This window comes from Pristiophorus japonicus, chromosome 2, assembly GCF_044704955.1.
Source record: "Pristiophorus japonicus isolate sPriJap1 chromosome 2, sPriJap1.hap1, whole genome shotgun sequence".
NCBI lineage: Eukaryota > Metazoa > Chordata > Chondrichthyes > Pristiophoridae > Pristiophorus > Pristiophorus japonicus.
The window spans coordinates 149,635,132-149,650,953 of NC_091978.1; the positions used below are offsets into that span (position 1 = coordinate 149,635,132).

The window sequence follows — 15,822 nt, forward strand, 5'->3', positions numbered from 1 at the left end:
TATTGGAAACTGAAATGGCTACTCATTTAAAAAAAATATATATATCTCCTAGTTAGATGACTCCTTTATTTTATGGGATATGTTACTTGCATCCCTTCTGGTCAACTGCTAGAATTACCAGGCTATTGGAAGCAGTTGTAAGCAATTACCTACATAAAAACGTAAGAATTAGGAGTAGGCCATACGGCCCCTCGAGCCCGCTCCGCCGTTCAATAAGATCATGGCTGCTCTGATCTAACTCCACTTCCCTGCCCGCTCCCCATAACCCTTGACTACCTTATCGTTCAAACAGCCAACAATATAATACGTGATGAAATAGTTAATTGTTCTGTATTGTACATTGCCTTTGTTTTAGCTTCTGTAAATAATGTTATTTATAAATAAAACTGTACAATAATTCAGCCTTTACAAAGTAGGGCAATGGTGTGATATTTTTCACGGTCTGAATTTGCAGAAGATGTAGTGGGCATCCTATATCTTCTGCAGTGAGTAATTTACTGTGAACAGGATTCATTGTTTAACCTAGGCAATATTAATTTAGTATCATAGCAGTATCTCAGAAAATATTCACAGGAGGCCATTTGGCCCATCATGTCTGCCAGCCAAAAAAGAGCTATGTAGCCTAATCCCACTTTCCAACACTTGGTCTGTAGACCTCACTATCAACCATACAGCCAATTTTTATATTGTCTGCAAACTTCTTCATCCTGCCCCTTACATTAAAATAGCTTGATATTTTGCATTAGCGGAGCACATTCCCTACGAACTGAAACCTGCATCTCCTAAATCATTGATACATACCACAAAAAGAAAGGGACCCCACTGAGCCCTGCGGAACCCCACTGGAAATAGCCTTCCAGTAGAATAAGCAGTGGAGATGCAGGTTTCAGTTTGTAGGAAATGTGCTCCACTTATGCAAAATATCAAGCTATTTAATTGAGAATAAAAATATTTGTTTGGTGGGGGGGGTGGGGTTACCTCATCTCAAACTACTGCAAACTCTACTTCATCCTGCAATAACCCAAAATACTGTCTCCTGACACACAACTACATATTTCTCTCCTATATTTTTCAGCTGCACTCAGCATCATGTTCAGCCATGAGCTTCAAACTCCATATCCCTTCCTTCACCAAGACGCTTACTTCGATACTCAACATTGCCTGCCTCAGCTCTGCTGCAGTTCAAAGATCTCAAAACAGATTGAGTGCTCGTCCTGATTGCATGCATTTGCGGGTGCTCAAAGAAATAAGAACTGTGTTGTGAGAGCACTGAAACATAGCAACATAGAAAATAGGTGAAGCACCAGGCCATTCGGCCCTTCGAGCCTGCACCACCATTCAACATGATCATGGCTGATCATGCAACTTCAGTACCCCATTCCTGTTTTCTCTCCATACCCCTTGATCCCTTTAGCTGTAAGGGCTATATCTAACTCCCTTTTGAATATATCTAACGAACTGGCCTCAACAACTTTCTGTGGGAGAGAATGCCATAGGTTCGCAACTCTCTGAGTGAAGAAGTTACTCATCTCGATCCAAAATGGCTTACCCCTTATCCTTAGACTGTGACCCCTGGTTCTGAACTTCCTGTATCTAACCTGTCCAATCCCATCAGAATTTTATATATTTCTATGCAATCCCCTCTCATTCTTCTAAATTCCAGTGAATATAAGCCTAGTCAATCCAGTCTTTCTTCATATATCAGTTCTGCCATCCCGGGGATCAGTCTGGTGAACCTTCGTTGCACTCCCTCAATAGCAAGAATGTCCTTCCTCAGATTAGGAGACCAAAACTGCATACAATATTCAAGGTGTGGCCTTACCAAGGCCCTGTACAACTGCAGCACGACCTCTCCGCTCCTCTACTCAAATCCTCTCACTATGAAGGCCAACCTGCCATTTTCCGCCTTCACCGCCTACTGTACCTGCATGCCAACTTTCAATGACTGATGTACCATGACACCCAGGTCTCGTTGCACCTCCCCTTTTCCTCATCTGTCACCATTCAGATAATATTCTGCCTTCCTGTTTTTGCCACCAAAGTGAATAACCTCACATTTATCTACATTATACTGCATCTGCCATGCATTTGCCCACTCACCAAACCTGTACAAGTCACCCTGCAGCCTCTTAGCATCCTCCTCACAGCTCACACTGCCACCCAGCTTAGTATCATCCGCAAACTTGGAGATATTACATTCAATTCCTTCGTCTAAATGATTGATGGTAGGTGGTCCGAGGCTTGGTTGGGGCAGGCATTGGGAGGGTCAGTGACCCACTGGGGTTCAGGGCGGGGGGGCGTCATAGCCATGATACTCACCACTTGTTGGAGGAGGAGAAGAGGCCAGGTCTCCAGTGGGGAAGGAGAGCTCCAGTCGTCGTTGAGGGAGGAGGGGAGGACGGTCGCCGTCGTAGGAGAGGAGACCCGGTCGCCGCAGAAGGTTCAGCCGTCGTCAAGGAGGCTCAGACTCCGTCGTGGAGGAGAAGCCCATCTGCCATCGCTGGAGGTGTTCCGATCGCCGCTGGAGGGGGTGGGTGGGGAGGGCGGGGGTGGAGGCCCGATAGCCAGGTCCAGGTCGACACCTCCAGAGGTCCAGTCACCGCAGGAGGCCCGTCACTATCACCGATGGGTGATGTGGTGGGAATCCTGAGGTAGGCCCGAATGGCTCGAACTCGTGGGATTTGCAGGAATGGGACTAGGGTAAGGGTTTACGTGTTTAGGACCCCCTATTACGGTCTATTAGGGTTTTTTAGGCTATGGGAAGTTTAGACAGCGGGACGGGGGGAAGTTGGGGGTGGTAAGTTGCCGATAGCAGAAGGTGAGAATTGTTTAACAGGTGAGCTGTCGACTATTACCATGTCTGACCCATCAATGTTCACATTTTATATATGATCTGAATGTGTTCCCATTGACAAAACACAATACTATAACGAAAGCAGAATTTAGGTCCTGAACATTGCCTATTTTTTGTTTTGAGGACACAGTAAGTCATTACAGTTTTAAAACCAAAGAGGCATAGCACGCAGTCCGTATTGGAGTATCCTTATTTTGTCTTTTGAAATTACAATCTCAAGGCTTAAAACATTTGTTTAGATCCAGCACCAAGCTCCAAAGAACAGTTGCACGTTTTTGACCTGATGGTTAATAAAGTCTCTGACCTGCAACATTTGCCTGTAACTTGTTTATTAGAATGGTATAAACATAGTAGTAATAGAAACATAGAAAATAGATGCAGGAGTAGGCCATTAAGCCCTTCGAGCTTGCACCACCATTCAATATGATCATGGCTGATCATGGAACTTTAGTACCCCATTCCTGCTTTCTCTCCATATCCCTTGATCCCTTTAGCTGTAAGGGCCACATCTAACTCCCTTTTGAATATAATGAACTGGCCTCAAAAACTTTCTGTGGTAGAGAATTCCACAGGTTCACAATTCTCTGAGTGAAGACGTTTCTCCTCATCTCGCTCCTAAATGGCTTACCCCTTATCCTTAGACTGTGACCCCTGGTTCTGGACTTCCCCAACATAGGGAACATTCTTCCTGCATATAACCTGTCCAATCCCGTCAGAATGTTATATGTTTCTATGAGATCCCCTCTCATTCTTCTTAATTCCAGTGAATATAATGTATATAATTAATGTATATTGTAAATAACTGGGGTCCCAGCACTGAACCTTGCGGTACCCCACTAGTTACTGCCTGCCATTCTGAAAAGGACCCATTTATTCCTACTCTTTGCTTCCTGTCTGCCAGCCAGTTCTCTATCCACGTCAATGCATTATCCCCAATACCATGTGCTTTAATTTTGCACACTAATCTCTTGTGTGGGACCTTGTTAGAAGCCTTTTGAAAGTCCAATTACTGAATAAAAACAGAAAATGCTGGAAATCTCAGCGGGTCAGGCAGCATCTGTGGAGAGAAAAACAGCTAACGTTTCATCAGGTCCATTTGCTTGATTTTGGTTTTAGTTAAATTGCAGAGAAGAGGTTATCAGAGAGTCTTAACATGGCTTCAACAGCAGCAACTTTTATTTATATAGAGCCTTTAACATAGTAAAACATCCCAAGGCACTTCACAGCAGTGCTATAAGGCAAAACCGATAAATTTGATACCGAGCCCCATAAGAAGAAATTGTGGCAGATGACCAAAAAGGAGGTAGATTTTAAGGAGTGTCTGAAAGGAGGATAAAGCGGTTTAGGGAGGGAGTTTGAGCTTAGGGCCCAAGCAGTTGAAGGCATAGCCAATGATGGTTGAGCAGTTATAATCAGGGATGCTCAAGAGGCAGAATTTGAGGAGCACAAACATCTTGTGGGGTTGTGAGGCTGAATGAAAGAGATTACAGAGATAGGGAGGGGCAAGAAATTGCTGCCTCACCAACCTGGTTAAATTTTTTGAGGAAGTCACTAGGTTGGTGGATGTAGGTAGCCAAGTTGACCTTAATTTTTCAAAAAAGCATTCGACAAGATGCCACGCAATACTTAGAAAGTTGGAGTCCCACAGGATCAGCAGACAGATTTGGGGTTAGGTAAACAATTCGTTGTATTATGTAGATAGATAGTTGTTATTAATGGTAGTAGTTCTGCTTGGGGACCAGTTACTAATGGAGAACCCCAAGAATCAGTGTTCTGGCCGTTTCTCTTCACTATTTTTATGAATGATCTCGATGAAGGTATCACGAGGTCTGTAAATTTGAAAATGCTACAAAAATATTTGTGGATGTCAAGACTGTAAATGAGAAAAATATATAATGGGCAAATCTAAATGTGGTGGGGAATGTGCCTGTGTCTAGCAGGTGTCATTTAATGTAGATAAATGTAGTGTTATGTATTTTGAGTAGGGCTGATGCCAAGCACACACACACCATGCAGGGTTGCATGCTCATGGCTGTTGAGCAGGAGAGTTGAGCAGTTAATGAGGCTGATTTTCAGAAAAACTTTACATTGCTGTTATTTGTTCCTTAGCGCCATCATCTGCTACAAGGTGTTTCATTGCTGGCTTGCGTCATTTATACATTTTGAGTGAGTGGCTTGGAACGTCAGGGAGTTATTGTTTGGTAGAACATTAAGTATTGCTCCTCTACTTTTTTCCTAGGTATTATCGTGAAATATTACCGGGAGAAATTGTACAGATCTCTCAGAATGGAATCCAGACACTTGACCTTGTACCAAGGGCTGGAGGAGATCCACCTGCATTCTGTATTTTTGAGTATGTTTATTTTGCCAGACCTGACTCCATATTTGAAGGTAATTGTGAATTTTCAACAGGATGCTTCATGCAATCATTTTTAATTATCTTCGTATGGATCCTGTTGTATATTATAACTTGTTTTGCCCTCATTTTTAAATCTTCAGCTGAAAGCTTTACAGTAATTGTAAAACAAGTTGTTTTTGAATCTCTAATATAAAGTTTACATAATGTTGATAATTGCCCTATGAAGGATCCAAAATTGCAATCAGAAATACACTTGTCTGATTTTATTTTAGCTCACGTAGCTATAGAGTTAGGTTGTCAAGATTGTCAGAAGGTGGCTATGAATCAAATCACACATTCAAGCTTCTAATCGTGAAACCTGGCTTATGCACTGAATCTTACCAAAACGCCTGCTTCAAAATGAAACTGTCATACAAAAAAAACTGTCTGTACTTACATTGTGCAGTTCGGCAAAAAATATGTTATCCCAGATTTTCATTTCATGTAGTCACACTAATCTGTACTTTTCAGTGTAGCTGTACTATATTCACTTGTGTATCGATTTCCTTTAATTCATAAGGACAGATGGTATATACAGTCAGGCAGCGTTGTGGGCGGCAGCTTGCCATTGAGGCTCCTGTCGATGCAGACTTGGTCAGCACAGTTCCAGAATCTGCAACTCCAGCAGCACTTGGTTATGCACAAGAGGTATGTAAAGAGCTCCAGACCAGTAAATCAATGGTGAACAGAAGTGCAATTACTTAGAATCGTAGAATGATACAGCACAGAAGGAGGCTATTTGGCCCATTGCGCCTGTGCAAGCTTTTTGGTAGAGCTATACAATTAGTCTCACTTCCCTGCTCATTCCCTAAAGCCCTGTAGATGTTTTCCCTTCCAGTATTTATCCAATTCTCTTTTGAAAGTTACTGTTGAATTTGCATCCACCACCCTTTCAGGCAATGCATTCGAGATCACACAACTCACTGCATTAAAAAAAAGTTTCCTCGTATCCTCTGATTATTGACCCTTTAGCCACTGGAAACAGTTTCATGGAACCATAGAAGCATAGAGACTTGCGGCATAGAAGGAGGTCATTCGGCCCATTGTGTCTGTATTCTGTGCCTCGTCTATAAAGGAAAGTATCCCGCATGCCTTCTTAACCACCTTATCTATCTGTCCTACTTTCAGGGATCTGTGGACATGCACTGCAAGGTCTACACTCCTCAATATCCTACCATTTATTGTGTATTCCCTTACTTTGTTAGCCCTCCCTAAATGCATTACCTCACACTTCACCGGATTGAATTCCATTTGCTGCTTTTCTGCTCACCTGACCAATCCATTGATACCTTCCTGTAGTCTAAAGCTTTCTTTCACAATATCAATCACAATGGCCAATTTTTGTATCATCTACAAACTTCTCAATCCTGGTCCCTACATTGAAGTCTAAATCATTGATGATAAAAGACTGATAAAAGCAAAGTATCTCGTCCTGAGCCCTGCGGAGCCCCACAGAAAACAGCCTTCCAGTCACAAAAACACCCATCAACCATTACCCTTTGCTTCCTGCCACTGAGCCAATTTTGGATCCATCTTAATACTTTCCCATGGGCCACTTTTGGATCCCATGGGCTTTTACTTTTCTGATCAGTCTGCCATGTGGGACCTTTCAAAAGTCTTGCTAAAATCCATGTCGACTATATCAAACACACTACCCTCATCGACTCTCTTTGTTACCTCCAAGAAATTTCCATATTCACTCTATCTAAACTGTTCATGATATTGAACACCTCTATCAAATCTCCCCTTAACCTTCTCTACTCTAAAGAGAACAACCCCCAGCTTCTTCAGTCTTTCCACATAACTGGCTTAAAAATAGTGAGGACTGGGTGCTTAATATTCACGGATACAAGATGTTCAGAAAAGATAGGGAAAGGAAAAAATGGAGGTGGGTGGCAGTACTGATTAAGGAAGACATTGCAATGTTGGAAAGCGAGGATGTCCTTGAGGGAGCAAGGACAAAATCTATTTGGTTAGAGATGAGTAGCAAAAAGGATTTGATCATGCTATTGGGGGTATTCTACAGGACTCCAAATAGTGAGAGAGATAGAGGAGCAAATCTGCAGGAAAATCACACAGATGTGCAAGAACTATAGAGATTTTAAATACCCAAATATCGACTGGGATAATGTTAGAAAAAGGGAAAGGACGGGGAGGAATTTCTGTAATGTGTTTAGGAGAACTTCCTTGACCAGTATGTTTTCAGCCCAACTAGGAAGGAGGCATTGTTGGATCTGGTGCTGGGGAATGAGGTGAGCCAAGTGTCTGGGAGAACACTTGGGTAAGAATGATTATCGAATCATAAGGTTTAAATTAGTAATGGAGAAGAGCAAGGAACAAGCAAGACTGGAACTTCTAAATTGGAAGAGGGCTAACTTCAATGGGATGAGCGGATCTAGCCAAGGTAAAATGGAACCAAAGATTGCCGGGGAAAATGGCAACAGAACAATGGGTGATTTTTAAGGAGGAGATGTTTCAGGTACAGGCTAGGTACATTCCAACAAGAAGGAAAGGTAAGGGAACCAAAGCCAGGGCTCCTTGGATGACGAGGGAGATAGAGAATATGATGAAACCAAAAAAAGAGGATGTATGATGCATGTCAGGTGAATTTTCAAGTGAGAACCAGGCCAAATACCATAAGTTGAGAGGGGAAGTGAAGAGGAAAATAAGACTGATAAAGAGAAAATATGAGAATAGAATAGCAGTTAACATAAAAGAGAACCCAAAAATCTTCATGTACCGGCATGTAAATAGTAAGCAGGTAGTAAGAGGTGGAGAGGGGTCTATTAGGGACAAAGAAGGTGATCTCTGCAGGGCAAGGCTAGAATATTTAATGAGTACTTTGTGTCGATATTTACTAAGGAAAAGAATGCTGATAAAATATTGGTAGAAGGGGAGATAGTAGAGATAATGGATCGGGTGAAAATTGATAGGCTGGATATGCTTAGAGTGGATAAGTCACCTGGTCCGGATGGCTTGCATCACAGGTTGCTAAGGGAAGTGGGGGTGAGATAGCGGAAGGGCTTGCCATAATCTTACCGAGATGTTGGGGAGGTGCCAGAGGATGGAAAAGTGGCAAATGTTCAAGAAAGGGTACAAGGACAATCCTAGTAACTACAGGCCAGTCAGTTTAACATCAGTGGTGGGTAAGATTTTAGAAACAATAATCAAGGAAAACATTTAACAGGCACTTGGAGAGGTTTAAGTTAATTAAGGAGAGCCAGCACAAATTTGTAAAAGGTAGATCGTGTTTGACTAATCTAATTGAATTTTTTGGTGAAGTAACAGAGAAGGTTGATGAAGGGAATGAAGTGGATGTTGTCTATATGGATTTTAAGAACATGTTTGACAAAATACCACATAAAAGACTGGTTAATAATTGAGGCTCATGGAATAGGAGGGTCAGTGTCAGCTTGGATAAGAAATTGACTTAAAGACAGAAACAGTGAGTCGTGGTAAATAGTTGTTTTTCAGACTGGAGGATGGTAGACAGTGGTGTTCCCCAAGGGTTAGTGTTAGGACCACTGCTTTTTTTTTGATAAATATAAATGACTTGGGTATTGGAATACAGAGTAAAAGTTCAAAATTTGACGATGATACCAAACTTGGAGATGTGGTAAAAGTGAGAATGATGCCAATCGGCTACAGCTGGACATAGATAGGCTAGCAGAATGAGCAGACAAGTGGTAGATGGAATTTAATACAGCAGAAGAGATAGGGAGAAGCAATATAGACTTAATGGCACAGTTCTAAAGAGTGTGCAGGAACAGAGGGACCTTGGGGTTCATGTGCATAGATCTTTGAAGATGGCAGGACATGTTGAGAGAGTAGATAGCAAAGCATATGGGATTTTGGGCTTCATAAATAGAGGTATTGAGTACAAACGCGGGGAGGTTATGCTGAACTTTCATAAAGCTCTGGTTAGGCCACAACTAGAGTATTGCGTCCCGTTCTGGTCACCTAGGAAGGATGTGAAGGTCCTTGAAAGGGTGCAGAGGAGATTTACCAGAATGGTTCCAAGGATGAGGGATTTTAGCTACAAGGTTAGGTTGGAAAAGCTGGGATTGTTCTCCTTGGAGCAAAGGAGGTTGAGGGGAGATTTGTTAGAGGTATACAAAATTATGACTGGTTTGTATAAGGCAAACAGAGAAAGGCTGTTCCCATTAGCTGTTGGTACAAGGACTAGGGGACACAGATTTAAGGTTTTGGGCAAGAGATACTGTTGATTTCTGGATTCTTTTACCTCAATCTGGTTCAGCAAAATTACTGAAACGAATACCGTTTGTGCTTTAAACAAAGCAAGCTTTTATTTAAAAAGCAAATCCCGATCGGGGACCTTATCAGACAGAAGGAATGCAACTCTGATAGAACGCACCCACTTCCTACGGACAAAGTGACGTTACATTGTAAAGGGATGACAGTTATACATTTTCGGTAAAAGATAACAAGATAGGGCTAGAGTGACATCCTAGTCCAGCCTATCCCTTTTGATCCCTCTTTCCCTTTGTCCACTCATAAGCCGACCTAAGTATGGTCTGATTTTAAACAAAGACCTGTTAATGTTTCAGGTTAATAACATGATTTAATAAGACCTTGAGGTTTTTCTGCAAGCTGTGGGTTTTGTTTCAATATGTGTTAGTGTTGTAACATTTCGCAGTCTCGAGTCTGAGATGTCATGGCTATTCCTCCATGAATTCTTTGTTAGCTTATACTGTCCCTATACAATTCCCACGTTCTCAACTTCAATGTCTCTATACATTTTTAAACATTCACAATACAGGGGAGATGTGAGGAAGAACTTTTTTATGCAGCGAGTGTGATGACCTGGAACTCGTTGCCGTTGAAGATGGTGGAAGCGGAGATGATCAATGATTTCAAAAGGAAATTGAATAGGCACTTGATGGAAGTAAATGCAGGGCTACGGGAATAGAGCGGGGGAATAGGACTGACTGGATTGCTCCACAGAGAGCCGGCATGGACTCGATGGGCTGAATGGCCTCCTTCTGTACCGTATTGACTCTATGGCTGAAGTCCCTTATCCCTGGTACCATTCTGGTAAATCTCTTCTGCATCCTTTCTGAGGCCCTTAACATCCTTCCTAAAGTGGGGTGCCCAGAATTGAACACAATACTCCAGCTAAGGGCTAACCCGTGTTTTATAAATGTTCAATATAATTTCCTTGCTTTTGTATTCTATGCCTCTATTAATAAAGCCATGGATACTATATGCATTTTTAACAGTCTTCTCAACTTGTCCTGCCACCTTCAAAGATTTGTGCACACACAGCCCAATTCCTGTTCCTGCAGCCTCTTTAAAATTGTATAATTTAGTTTATATTGCCTCTCCTCATTCTTACTACTAATCACTTCACACTTCTCTGCGTTAAATTTCATTTGTCTTCCCATTTCACGAGTCTGTCGATGTCCTCCTGAAGTCTGTTACTGTCCTCCTCTTTGTTTGTTATATTTCTGAGTTTTGTGTCATCTGCAAACTTTGACATTTTGCCCTGTTTACCCAAATCCAGGTTATTAATATATATCAAAAAGGGCAGTGGACCTAATTCCGACTCCTAGGGAACACCATTGTATAGTTCCCTCCCGTTTGAAAAACAACCGTTCACTTGTATGCTTTGATTTCTGTCCCTTAGCCAATTTTGTATCCACACTGCCACTGTCCCTTAAATCCCATGGGCTTTAGTTTTGCAAACAAGTCTGTTATGTGGTACTTTGTCAAAAACCTTTTTTAGTCCATATACGCAACATCAACTGCACTATCCTCATCAACCCTCACCGTTACTTCATCAAGCAACTTAACTTATTTGGATTTGTAAACTTTGATGACTAAGTAACTGCAGTGTTATGAATATTGCTCTAGTAATACGTTTTAGTGGCACAAATGGTGGCAAAGTCTCCCTCAGAATTCTTATCCCTCTTCGAGCAGCTAATTTAAATGCTCTTAAGAATAGGTGATGGCCATAGGAAGGTCTAAAAAGTGGAAGGAGTTAACTTTTTTTATTTAAATCTTTTAGGAATTTACAAATTGTTCTTTTTCTATATTTCTGTTACAGGCAGGCCTGCCTTATGTCGAAGTTCTCTGCAAAAACCGTTATGTGGGCAGAACATTTATTCAACCAAATACAAGACTGCGGCAGCTTGGAGTGGCACAAAAATTTGGAGCCTTGAGTGATAATTTTGCTGGAAAGCGGGTTGTGCTAATAGATGATTCGATTGTACGTGGAAATACTATTTCTCCAATCATCAAAGTCCTGAAGGAAGCAGGTGCCAAAGAGGTATTAATAAAAAAGTTGTGATTTCTTGAAATTTAAAGAGACCATTATACTATGTGCATTTAACATGAAATTCAGTACAGGTTGTACCTCTCTAATCCGGGACTCTTTCATCCGTGGTTTGGCATTAGTTGGGCCTGCGGGAGAGGAGTGTTTATTTTTTTTTTTAAGTTTCGATCGGCTGCAATGGCTGATCAGTCAGTGTGTCAGTGCGTGCGCAGTTGCTGAGGGAGCAGTCCACAGGCTGCCGTGGCATGCACTCACATACAGGAGCCCGAGCGCTGTCCACCAGTACCGGTAAGCGAGACCTCCCGTGGTTTGGGAAATTCTCTGTTCCGGCACTGGTCAGGTCTCAAGTGTGCCGGACTGGAGAGGTACAACTGTATTTAGTCAAATTTAAGTAATTGAATTTTTTTAAAGTTCTTGTAAATGTGGAATTCTTCTGTGGTTTGCTTCCTTGAGGCATTTCATGTTTTTTAAATGATGTAGCACTTTAAAATAATCATTCAAAAAATGGATTTTAGAATCATAGAATGGTTACAGCACAGAAGAAAGCCATTCGGGCGGTCGAGCCTGTGTCGACCCTCTGCAAGAAATATCTATGTAACTTAAGTCCCTCATTCCTAGAATCATTCTCGTAAATCATTTCTGAACCCTCTTTAAGATCTTCACATTCTTTCTAAAGTCCAATGTCCAAAATCAGACACGATAGTTGAGGCCGAACCAGTGTTTTATGAAGTCCTCTACCTCAACACCATATTCCTGCTTTCTCCCCATACCCCTTGATGCCATTAGTGTCTAGAAATCTATATATTTCTTAAATATATTCAGTGACTTGGCCTCCACAGCCTTCTGTGGTAGAGAATTCCACAGGTTCACCACCCTCTGAGTGAAGAAATTTCTCCTCATCTCAGTCCTAAATTTCCTACCCCGTATCCTGAGACTGTGACCCCTTGTTCTAGACTTCCCCGCCAGAGGAAATATCCTCCCCGCATCCAGTCTGTTCAACCCCCTCCGAATTTTATATGTTTCAATGAAATCCCCTCTCATTCTTCTAAACTCGAGTGAATAGAGGCGTAGTCGACCTAATATCTCCTCATACGACAGTTCTGCCATCCCAGGAATCAGTCTCGTGAACCTTCGCTGCACTCCCTCTATGGTAAGTATATCCTTTCTTCGGTAAGCAGACCAAAACTGCACACAATACGCCAGGTGTGGTCTCATCAAGGCTCTGAATAACTAGTAAGACATCCTTGCTTCAGTACTCAAATCCTCTTGCAATGAAGGCCAACATACCATTTGCCTTCCTAACTGCATGCTGCACCAGTATGTTTGCTTTCAATGACTGGTGTACAAGGACACCCAGGTCCCTCTGTACATCGACACTTCCCAAGCCATCACCATTTAAATAATACTTTATCCTTATGTTTTTTCTACCAAAGTAGATAACTTCTCATTTATCCACATTATACTGCATCTGGCATGTGTTTGCCCACTCACTCAACCTATCTAAATCACCTTGCAGCGTCTTTGCATCCTCCTCACAACTCACAATCTCACCTAGTTTTGTGTCGTCAGCAAACTTGGAAATATTACATTTGGTTCCCCCATCCAAATTATTTATATATATTGTGAATAGCTGAGGCCCAAGCACTGATCTCTGTGGTACCCCACTAGTCACTGCCCGCCACCCCGAAAAAGATCAGTTTATTCCTACTCTCTGTTTCCTGTCAGTTAACCAATTTTCAATCCATGCCAATACATTACTCCCAATCCAATGTGCTTTAATTTTGCCTCTTATGTGGGATTTTATTAAAGGCCTTCTGAAAATACAAATACACTACATCCACTGGTTCTCTCTTATCTATTCCATCAGTTACATCCTCAAAAAACTCCAGTTGGTTTGTCAAACATGATTTTCCTTTCATAAATCCACGTTGACTTTGTTTAATAGTATCTAAGTGCCATTATCACAACCTTTATAATAGACTCCAGCATTTTCCCTACTACTGATTATTATAGGAAGGACGTGATTGCACTAGAGAGGGTGCAGAGGAGATTTACTAGGATGCTGCCTGGAATGGAGAATCTTAGTTATGAAGACAGATTGGATAGGCTGGGTTTGTCCTCATTGGAACAGAGGAGGTTGAGAGGAGACCTCATTGAGGTGTACAAAATATTGAGGGGCCTGGACATAATGGATAATAAGGGTCTATTTCCATTGGTCGAGGGGGCATAGTTTTAAGGTGGTTGGTGGAAGGTTTAGATGGGATTTGATGGGGGTGCTTCTTTACTCAGAGGGTTGTGGGGATCTGGAACTCGCTGCCTAAAAGAGTGGTGAAGGATGTCTCGGAGCGGGTGCAGGACATTCTAAAAAGGGAGGGAGAACAGCCAGTTGTCGTGGTGCACATTGGTACCAACGACATAGGTAAAAAAAGGGATGAGGTCCTACGAAACGAATTTAAGGAGCTAGGAGCTAAATTAAAAAGTAGGACCTCAAAAGTAGTAATCTCGGGATTGCTACCAGTGCCACGTGATAGTCAGAGTAGGAATCGCAGGATAGTGCAGATGAATACGTGGCTTGAGCAGTGGTGCAACAGGGAGGGATTCAAATACCTGGGGCATTGGAACTGGTTCTGGGGGAGGTGGGACCAGTACAAACCGGACGGTCTGCACCTGGGCAGGACCGGAACCAATGTCCTAGGGGGAGTGTTTGCTAGTGCTGTTGGGGAGGATTTAAACTGATATGGCAAGGGGATGGGAACCAATGCAGGGAGACAGAGGGAAACAAAAAGGAGGCAAAAGCAAAAGACAGAAAGGAGATGAGGAAAAGTGGAGGGCAGAGAAACCCAAGGCAAAGAACAAAAAGGGCCATTGTACAGCAAAATTCTAAAAGGACAAAGGGTGTTAAAAGAACAAGCCTGAAGGCTTTGTGTCTTAATGCAAGGAGTATCCGCAATAAAGTGGATGAATTAACTGTGCAAATAGATGTTAACAAATATGATGTGATTGGGATTACGGAGACATGGCTCCAGGATGATCAGGGCTGGGAACTCAACATCCAGGGGTATTCAACATTCAGGAAAGATAGAATAAAAGGAAAAGGAGGTGGGGTAGCATTGCTGGTTAAGGAGCAAATTAAGGCAATAGTTCGGAAGGACATTAGCTTGGATGATGTGGAATCTATATGGGTAGAGCTGCAGAATACCAAAGGACAAAAAACGTTAGTGGGAGTTGTGTACAGACCTCCAAACAGTAGTAGTGATGTTGAAGAGGGCATCAAACATGAAATTAGGGGTGCGTGCAATAAAGGTGCAGCAGTTATAATGGGTGACTTTAATATGCACATAGATTGGGTTAACCAAACTGGAAGCAATACGGTGGAGGATTTCCTGGAGTGCATAAGGGATGGTTTTTTAGACCAATATGTCGAGGAACCAACTAGGGGGGAGGCCATCTTAGACTGGGTGTTGTGTAATGAGAGAGGATTAATTAGCAATCTCGTTGTGCGAGGCCCCTTGGGGAAGAGTGACCATAATATGGTGGAATTCTGCATTAGGATGGAGAATGAAACAGTTAATTCAGAGACCATGGTCCAGAACTTAAAGAAGGGTAACTTTGAAGGTATGAGGCGTGAATTGGCTAGGATAGATTGGCGAATGATACTGAAGGGGTTGACTGTGGATGGGCAATGGCAGACATTTAGAGACCGCATGGATGAACAATTGTACATTCCTGTCTGTCGTAAAAATAAAAAAGGGAAGGTGGCTCAACTGTGGCTATCAAGGGAAATCAGGGATAGCATTAAAGCCAAGGAAGTGGCATACAAATTGGCCAGAAATAGCAGAGAACCCGGGGACTGGGAGAAATTTAGAACTCAGCAGAGGAGGACAAAGGGTTTGATTAGGGCAGGGAAAATGGAGTACGAGAAGAAGCTTGCAGGGAACATTAAGACGGATTGCAAAAGTTTCTATAGATATGTAAAGAGAAAAAGGTTAGTAAAGACAAACGTAGGTCCCCTGCAGTCAGAATCAGGGGAAGTCATAACGGGGAACAAAGAAATGGCGGACCAATTGAACAAGTACTTTGGTTCGGTATTCACTGAGGAGGACACAAACAACCTTCCGGATATAAAAGGGGTCGGAGGGTCTAGTAAGGAGGAGGAACTGAGGGAAATCCTTATTAGTCGGGAAATTGTGTTGGGGAAATTGATGGGATTGAAGGCCGATAAATCCCCAGGGCCTGATGGACTGCATCCCAGAGTACTTAAGGAGGTGGCCTTGG

The 15,822-nt window shown here is 42.3% G+C and overlaps 1 protein-coding gene across 1 annotated transcript in view; it reads left to right on the forward strand.

Moving 5' to 3' along the window:
- ppat (phosphoribosyl pyrophosphate amidotransferase) overlaps positions 1-15,822 on the forward strand; it is an 81,606-nt gene that overhangs the window by 52,002 nt on the left and 13,782 nt on the right. The window contains exons 7-9 of the mRNA XM_070869883.1: positions 5,094-5,245; positions 5,773-5,900; positions 11,320-11,541. Coding sequence (XP_070725984.1) covers positions 5,094-5,245; positions 5,773-5,900; positions 11,320-11,541 — 502 coding nt within the window. The remainder of the gene's footprint in view (positions 1-5,093; positions 5,246-5,772; positions 5,901-11,319; positions 11,542-15,822) is intronic.